The sequence below is a fragment of the Gastrolobium bilobum genome, unplaced genomic scaffold (assembly GCF_033153095.1).
Source record: "Gastrolobium bilobum isolate Gb01-03AN ecotype WA unplaced genomic scaffold, APGP_CSIRO_Gbil_v1 utg66831, whole genome shotgun sequence".
In the NCBI taxonomy this organism is placed as follows: Eukaryota; Viridiplantae; Streptophyta; class Magnoliopsida; order Fabales; family Fabaceae; genus Gastrolobium; species Gastrolobium bilobum.
The window spans coordinates 1-8995 of record NW_026898144.1 but is presented as its reverse complement, the minus strand read 5'-3'; the positions used below and the strand labels follow the sequence as shown (position 1 = coordinate 8995).

The following is an 8995-nucleotide window of genomic DNA, read 5'->3' as shown; positions in this document are numbered from 1 at the left end:
TTGAACTTGTAAACTATAAAAGGGTAAGGGGTCTTCACACTTGAAAAAATGGGGGATCATATAAGATCTTTTATACATTTGATCTGACTTTTCATTCTCTGAATTTCCAAATTCCTTAGGTCTTAGTCTTGTATTAGTTTAGTATACTTTATGTAATTGTGATTGAAGATTGAAGATTCAACAACATGACAATAGAGTTTGATCTTTCCTCTTCTCTTGTTATTTTTGTTTCTATGTCTGAGTAGAGTCCTTTGTAGTTGGATTCCAATAGAACTCAAAGATGAATTTAGGTATGGTTGATTGAATATTATGATTATCTTTTATGTGATGATATGAAAGTGTCTTTGTTAATTCTTTCCATTGAGGAAGTAGTGTGGAACAGGAATGTTTACATTATTTCTGTAACTGGCAATTTCATCATCAGTGTTCTATTATTCAAGGGATTGGAACTAGGACTCTGATGTAATCTTTAAAATCTTAGTGCTTAATGTATGTATTAAGAAGGGAATCACCAAGGGATTGGGGTTCTTGATTAATGTATCAACCAAGATAGTAAGGAATCACATCTTGGTGATAATAAGAAGATTGATTGACATCACATGGGAGATAATTCATGATTGGATCGTTTCTTACATAAGTTTATGGTTGAGGGACATTGATTTCCTGACTACTTGTTGTAAAATAATAATTCACATTTTAGTTATTTTACCAATTCTAAATATAATTCAAATTCTAGTGACAATTATCAATGCATTCAATGAATTCTTGTTTGATTCAGCTTAATTATAAATGGTTAGTTGGTGTTTGAATACAAATCCTCGTGGGAACAATCTTTACTTATTATTTTATTACTTTTACGACTAGTACACTTGCTAAAGTCGCAACAACAAGCGTGTTGATTACTTTGCACTACACGTATTTGGATGTCTTTCCTTTGCTTCTACTTTGTCGACTCATCCCACTAAGTTTCAGCCTAGAGCTAGAGCTCGTGTTTTTCTTGTGTAACAACCCGTTGTACACCGGTATTGTTAACATTAATTATGATATTAAGCGCAGTTACAATCACAGTAGTTCATTTATAAAAATGTGAATAAACTTTTTCCGATTATTACGCGAGCATTTAAAACATAAAAGGCGTAATAATTAAAAACTGTGACCGTAACTGTAAACTCTTGCGGAAGACTTATTTAAACTATTTTTATAACACACATTACTTATTATAAGCTACTAAGGAGTTCCCATAAACTCACTTAGCCAAATTCCAAACTTTACGTTTTTACCTATTCGGACATGTTTCACTCTTAATTTTTCTGCGACCACACCCCTCGCAACCAAACCTTCTTCTTGGATTAGATCTTTTTCTTACTCAATTCCCTTTTCAACAAGCTATCATATGCTCAATTCGGAGCTTATTAGCTCCAGTTAAAGCCGTTTGAAGTTGGATCAAAAAATAGCCAAACAAACCAAAAACTGCTCCAAACCACTCACATTACTCGAATTACTGAACTTAATAAACTCATCCATTTACTCTTAAATTGTTATCCTACAAACTAGACATCTCAAACTTCATTTTGATATATCACACGCTTAATTTGACTGAGAAACGAAGCGGGAATTAATTTCCCAAATCCGGTCCAGAACTGCCTCAAATGCAGTGGCACATGAGCAGTCCGCGTTTCTCCATTTTTTTCAGGCCGAATATCAACCCAGATTTTTCCCAATTTTTGAAACAAGATAGAGGACATCTCAACCTTCAAAATTGCGTGTGGCACGTCCCTATTGGACCTTTATGGAGGGAGATATGCTCTCCCGAAGTTCGCCTAAAATCTGCCAATTCTACAGAAAATTCGCCAGAGTTTCCTTTGTTTTTCCAATAATCCCAAATTTGTAAAAGATCATTTAAGCCTCAAATGTACCTAATAATCACATGATAATACAGTAATAATCCAATGGGTGGCACACACAAGGAACAACAACGCCTTGGGGCACTTACAACCCAATCCAGTATATAGTTATTAGGCATATAGTTCATATTAATCATTCTTAAGTAGTTGCAATCACTAACACCTTTTTCATGCATATTTTCATCATACATGTAATCATACCCTAAAATAGGCCTAAGGCCCTTCCATCATAAATAATCATGCATCAAATACGACTACAATATTGCTTTACAACTTACAACTTGAAACTTAAACTTTAACTTACATTCTTCCAATATTACAACTTAAATTCAAATGACAAAATAACCAAATACATAACTACTAGACTTAGGCAAAATGGCATGAACAAATATGCTAATGAAGCTCATACCACATACATATGAGATGTTCATGCCCTAAGTCTAGCCTAGGCCACACGGCCAACAAAATGCAAAATGTGAAGCACTCCACTACTCACTCTGCGGGCCTCTTGCCCGCTGCTCCGGCTCCACTGCTACCTCATGAAATAAATTCCCCGAGACGGGGTGAGATATACGAATATATCTCAGTAACCAAGAGGTTCTGGAGAAAACTCCACCCAATGGTTCACTTCGATGCATATCAATAGAACAAAACAACCACTTTGAAAACGGGATATAGCAAGGGATTTAGAGAAATGGGGAATATAAAGAAACAAACTACGACGATACGAGATGGTAACCCCAATTCCACGTACGCCCTGGGCATATATAAGCCTATGCGTATCATCCAAGGTGTGTTCACAGAAACCACAACCATGATGCCCAAACCAACCAAAACGCCAAAGACATTCCTAGTGTGCTCCTACCCGGATCACACACCATGACACGCAGTCAACTGGAACTCCCTCCTGGAGACCTATCCAGCGGAAGTCCGAAAATGCCCGAAGGCTAATAAAACTGTCTACTGGCCAGAGACTCGGTACATAAGTACCCATAGCAATAATGCATGCATGCTCATGTGTTCTATACTATTCATACACACTTCCTACCGTTGCCATCAACTGGCAAGGTGGAACAGAAAAGGGGAACAAGCCCCAGTACCAAGAGGTTACCTGAAATATTGTTTTCACAAGCTCCGCAGTAGCTTATCCCTCAACTTGGTACACAGTAGAATGCCTACACAGAGGACATTCCCAATCACTTATAATTCAAACAGTACATGCTAATTCACAATTATTCATGCATTGAACCAATTACATACCTCAATCCACTTGGTCCAAGACCAAGGGTAACTCCTAGATTCAAGTTTTGGGATTCAAGTCAACGTACGACAACCTATACAATTACGTACATCCATCAGTACGCGTCAAATATCATCAAAACGCAAAATCACAAAATCCTCCCCATCCTCCCTTGATGGTTCGGCCAATGAAGTGTAAATTTGAGATTTATTTTTCTAAATTTTCTTTCTCATTTTGTTACGTCTCATTAGGTTGTCAATAGGCCAATTCAAGTGCCGGTTCGTCATTTTCGCGTCGGATTACATCAGAACGCGAAAACCGCAAAATCCTCCCTTTTTCCCTTGGAGGTTCGGCCATATAGGTGTTAATTGGGGATTTAATTTTCTAAATTTTCTTTCTCATTTTATAACACTCCGTTAGGTTGCTTAGAGGCTAGTTCAATCGTCGTTTTTCCGTTTTACGACATTTACGCATCGTTTTGTGAAATATTTCACTTTGGGCTCATTTAGGTCTCTAAACACAATTTACTTTCCCCATTGATTCAAACACTTTCAAGCCACAACATCACCCATCTAAGCACTATATAACTACACAATTCATCATCCAATTCATTTTTCAACATCAATTCCTCAATTTTTCCTCAAAGGTTCGAATTTTACCCTATGGCATTCCAAGGAATTTCCATTCAATTCTAATCATTCCAACCTTCACACAACCTATTATATCATCATACCATCATGCCACAATTCATCCAACAAGTCTCAACACCAAAATTCACAAGTCCAAAATCATGATCATCAAATTTTAAGTCACTTAAGCCATAGGTGGGTCCCACACGCGATTTAACTTTAAATAAATCACTAATTTCAACCATAAATTCATGATCTACGTATTTTCTTGTTCATGTTTTTTTTTCTCAAAAATACTGATAAAATTTTCACGCTTATCGGTACAATTATACCGCAGTATTTTACACTGGAAAATCACTATTCATCAATTTTTCCCAAAATGACTCAATTCCATCAAATTTCATCAAAATTATATTTCCTAACTCAACAAACCATTTATAACTCATATTTGAAACCTAGAGCTCAAAACTCAATCAGCACGTTTTACGGTGCAATCGTATAGCGATATTTTTACCCGCGAAAAACACTATTCACTGATTTGTCTGAAACTTGCCTGTCCACTCAATTTTTCATTCTGAATCCATTTCCAGGGTTATTTTTATCATCGGAGACCTTCTACTCAATTTTTATCTGCCTAGGGTTGCGTGTTGGCTAATTACCATTTTGCCCTTTCTTTGTATTTTGGCCTAATCTTTAGGATTTTCACTAATCCATCACTTGATTGCTCACTTGATATTTTAATTACTTGATTTAAAATTATGAGGTGTTATATTCACCTCAACTTTTTAGAATTTTGTCCGCAAAATTAAATCATACTCATCCGCTAACTCAGGACTGATAACTCATATTTTATTACACTTATTTGTTACTCTTGATTAGTATTTTTAGGATTTATTTGAATAAAATAATGATGTTTTGAGTTAATTTACATTTTTAGTTTTTGATTGGGTTTAATTTATTTTCGTCAGAATTTTTCAACTTTACGTTACTTCTGTATTTTGGCCATATCTTGGTCCACAGTTGTCGGATTGACTCCGTTCTTGTTGGGTTTTTCAGATAACACAAAGGGCTACAATTCTTATGAATAGCTCGAAGCCCAATTCGGATTGGAAGCTAGTCGATTTCGTGCGCCAAGTTGGACACATTTTGCTGAAGTTTTATTTTATTTTATGTATTTTATTTCGTATTTTAGACATATGGGCCGGTCAGAACTGAACCCTAACCCGCTTTGGGTAGGGGTATATGACGGCAGAGTAGGAAACATTGTAGTCATTCTGTAATTTTCGAAATTGAGGATCAAAGTATTTTCTCTGGAGCGTTCTTCATCTTTTTCTTCTTCTTCTTCTTTTTATTTCAATCATGTTTACCTTAGCCATGCGAGGCTAAGAACCTTTTAATCAACCTAAGGGTAATGGATTCCATGGATTAGTCTTGAGGATCTGCGTTTATTTCAAATTAGTTTTGTTTCCCTTCCCAACTCAGATTGATATCGTGCGATCGTGGATATTCAATCTGAGGTTCGCGATTGCGATTATGGAAAGGGATTAATCATCAGATTTGATGATTAGGTTGATTGACCCTATGACCTTAAATCAAGCAGGCTGATACTCTGCGATTGTATGAGTAGAAACATCGTCTTTGATCAAATGCTAAGTGATCGCTTAGAGAGGGTTGTCAATTGGAAATAAGGATTCAGATCCGATTGACAAATCAATCACGATTCTGATATCTTCTTATCCGAGGAAAGACGTCCATGGAACCCAAACCTTAGGTTGGTTATTTTTAATTACGAATTTTAAATCCAATTTCATATTCTGCCGTTTAAATTATTCAACCAAGATTCAAAAATCCCCCCTTTTAATTTCTGTTTTGATAAACGATTTTTATCCAAGCAATTTCCTTGAGAGAGACGACTTAGGGTTTCCACTCTACTACAAATTTTCTGAACCCTAATAAAAAAAATAATTTTTAATTTGCGCGAGTTCGACAGCTCGTGTCAAATTTGGCGCCGTTGCCGGGGAAATTGCATCGGTCTAAATCGTTTTCTGATTCTTGATCATCTTCTTCTTCTTTAATTTTCGTTTCTTTTTCTAAAAAAAAAAAACATCTTCAATTTTCATTTTGATTTTTTCTTTTTCTGTTTCTATTTCTATATATATATTTTTTATTCTAATTAGTGAATATTAGAGAGTAGATTAGATTTTGTTAGTATTTTGATTAGATTAGACTAGATTTTGTTAGATTTAGTTTCCTTTTATTTTTATTTTTTTTCATTTTATTTATTTTATTTGATTTTTATTGTTATTTTTATTTTGGTTCTTTTTGCTCTTTCTTTCCTTTTATTTTATTTTATTTTTATTTTAATTTGTTTTATTTTTATTTTTATTTTTATTTTTAGTTTTTTCCTAATTCTTTATTTTTTTTATTTTTTATTTTATAATTTAGGAAGTTTTGTTATAATTTAGGAAGTTTTGGTCACAATAAAAAAAAAACATGGATAATAGAAGCTTAAGGCAATTGACTGCACCTGATGTTAAGTATCAGTCTTTTTGCATTCGTTATCTTGATACTGGTTTTAAACTTAAGTCTGGTCTTATCCATTTGCTTCCCAAGTTTCATGGTCTTGCAGGTGAAGATCCATATAAGTATTTGAAAGAGTTTCATGTAGTCTGCAACACAATGAAACCACAAGGAGTTGATGAGGAACAGGTCAAACTGAGAGCCTTTCCTTTTTCCCTCGATGGAGAAGCTAAGGATTGGCTGTACTACCTTCAGCCTTCATCTATCGAGACTTGGAATGACATGGCCAGATTGTTTTTGGAGAAGTTTTTTCCGTCCTCAAGAGCCACTTCAATCAGAAAGGAGATAAGTGGCATAAAACAAGCAAATGAGGAAAACTTGCATGAGTACTGGGAGCGGTTTAAAAGACTTTGTGCAAGCTGTCCACATCACCAGATTCCGGAGCAATTGTTGATTGTCTACTTCTATGAGGGATTGCTACATATGGATAGGAACCTGATTGATGCTGCCAGTGGAGGAGTTCTTGTTAACAAAACACCCAATGAAGCTAAGGCGTTGATCTCAAACATGGCTGCAAATGCTCAACAGTTTGGAACGAGAGTCAATAGCAGTGTTATTTACCAAGTGCAAGAAACTCCGGCCCAGCCTTCAGCAGTGGCATCAAGTGCTGACAATCAGCGAATTGAAAATAGACTTGATGAATTGGCAACCATGGTGAGACAGTTGCTAGTTACCCAGACAGTCCAGACTTCTGCTCCACAGTTCGACAATCCATGTGGCATATGCAGTGACCCTTTTAACCCCACTGATGCTTGCCCTTCTCTACAAGAGGGCTCCATTCCTGCAGACCAGTCAGTAGCTGCAGTTTTTCCTGGGAAACCACAGTTCCAGCAGCAGCAGAATAATCCATTCTCCAACACTTACAATCCTGGCTGGAAGAATCATCCCATCCTCAAATGGAACCAGAATCAACAAAATTTTCCATACCAACAGAAGCAGCAGTTCATTCCACAGCAGAGACAAAACTTCCAGCAACCTGCTCCTCAACAGTTGCAACAACAACCACCAGTGCAGCAGCAAAACAGTGGCAGTGGTCCTTCTTTGGAGGACTTAATGAAACAGGTGGCCACCAACAATCTGGAGTTTCAACAGAGGACAGAATCCACAATCCAGAATTTGCAGACACAGATCGGGCAATTGGCGACATCAATGAACCAGGACCAACCTTTCAGCAGCTCCCTTCTATCCCAAACAGTTCCAAATCCAAAAGGAAGCGGAAATGTGAGTGCTATTACTCTGCGGTCTGGAAAGCAAATGGAGGAGCCAAACCAAGCTGCTGTTGAGTCATCTAAGGGAGGTGACACTAGTTCCAAGAAGCAGAGCACTGATACATCTGATGTCCATATCCCTCTGCCTTTCCCTCAGAGAGCCACTCAGTCCAAGAAGCAATCAGCAAAGGCTCAAGATAAAGAGATACTTGACACCTTCAGAAAAGTTGAGGTGAACATCCCTCTTTTGGATGCAATACATCAGATTCCGAGATATGCCAAGTTTCTAAAGGAGCTGTGCACCAACAAGAGGAGACTGAAAGGAGATGAGCAAGTTAACCTGAGTCAGAATGTATCAGCACTCATCCAGCCTATGCCTAAAAAATGTCAAGATCCAGGGACATTTACTATTCCTTGTGTAATTGGAACTTTTGTTTTTCATGATTGCATGCTAGACTTAGGGGCTTCCATTAATGTCATGCCTGAATCTGTATATAAGTCTCTTGGTCTTGGTCCTTTGCGTGCTACTAGTATTGTGGTTACATTAGCTAACAAGAGTAGAATTCACCCATCTGGTTTGATTGAGGATGTATTGGTCAGAGTTAATAATCTGATTTTTCCTGCTGACTTCTACATTTTAGAAATGGAGAGTGAGACTGCTACTAATAGATCACCAATTATACTTGGTAGGCCTTTCATGAGAACAGCTAGGACCAAGATAGATGTTCATTCTGGTACTCTATCCATGGAATTTGGTGATAGCATTTTACATTTTAGTATATTTGATTCCATGAAGCATTCTAAGGTTCAGGTTGATCATTCAGTTTCATGCATAAAAGTGATTCATGATGTGGCTGATAAGGTTGATTCTGAATTGATTAGTGATTGTGCATTACCTGTGGATTATGACTTGCCTATTAATGTTAATTCTGAATGTGTACTAAATGTGAAGTTATGCAAGACTCCCCATTCTGGTAATGATTTTGATCCTAACTTTCATGGACCCAAGATGAAATGGGTACCAAAAAGTTCTTCCTCTGTTTTTAGTATGCAGAAAACTTTGCGTAAGGTTGGAAGAAAGGATCAAGAGAAGAAGAAATACACACAGAAAAGAAATCCCCCAAAGTTGCGTGATAAGCAGATGGGGAAGACTTGCACAATGATTGGCCATCACCTCAAAGTTGTTAATGAAGGACCCCAGAAGCAACCTGTGGAGACAGAAGCTCTGGTCATTGATGCTACTTATCCTCCTTAGGGAGTTCAGGGAGTTCTCTTCCTTCTTTTTCTTTTCTTTTTGTTATTTGCATTTTTTATTTTTCTTTTCTTTTCTTTCTTTTAGTTTATGATTTTTCATAGGTAGATTTTCCTTTTCTTTCTGGTAATTATTAAGTGGTATATGGATATACTTAAATCACAGGGTTTGATAGAAATTTC

General features: G+C 36.7%; 1 protein-coding gene across 1 annotated transcript; it reads left to right on the top strand.

Moving 5' to 3' along the window:
- The first annotated feature begins 6266 nt into the window (after window positions 1–6266).
- Window positions 6267–8816, top strand: LOC133313193 (uncharacterized). Its single transcript, XM_061514528.1, has 3 exons — window positions 6267–7486; window positions 7568–7905; window positions 8017–8816. The coding sequence occupies exons 1-3, from the start codon at window positions 6267–6269 to the stop codon at window positions 8814–8816; spliced, it is 2358 nt and encodes a 785-aa protein (XP_061370512.1).
- The last annotated feature ends 179 nt before the right edge of the window (window positions 8817–8995 follow it).

What these genes read in the sequence shown, in the direction of transcription:
- LOC133313193 (XM_061514528.1), top strand. Translation starts at nt 6,267, where the DNA reads ATGGATAATAGAAGCTTAAGGCAATTGACTGCACCTGATGTTAAGTAT. An exon ending in AATTTGCAGACACAGATCGG is followed by an intron (nt 7,487 to 7,567) that starts GCAATTGGCGAC and finishes TCCAAAAGGAAG; the next exon opens with CGGAAATGTGAGTGCTATTA. An exon ending in AGATGAGCAAGTTAACCTGA is followed by an intron (nt 7,906 to 8,016) that starts GTCAGAATGTAT and finishes ATTGCATGCTAG; the next exon opens with ACTTAGGGGCTTCCATTAAT.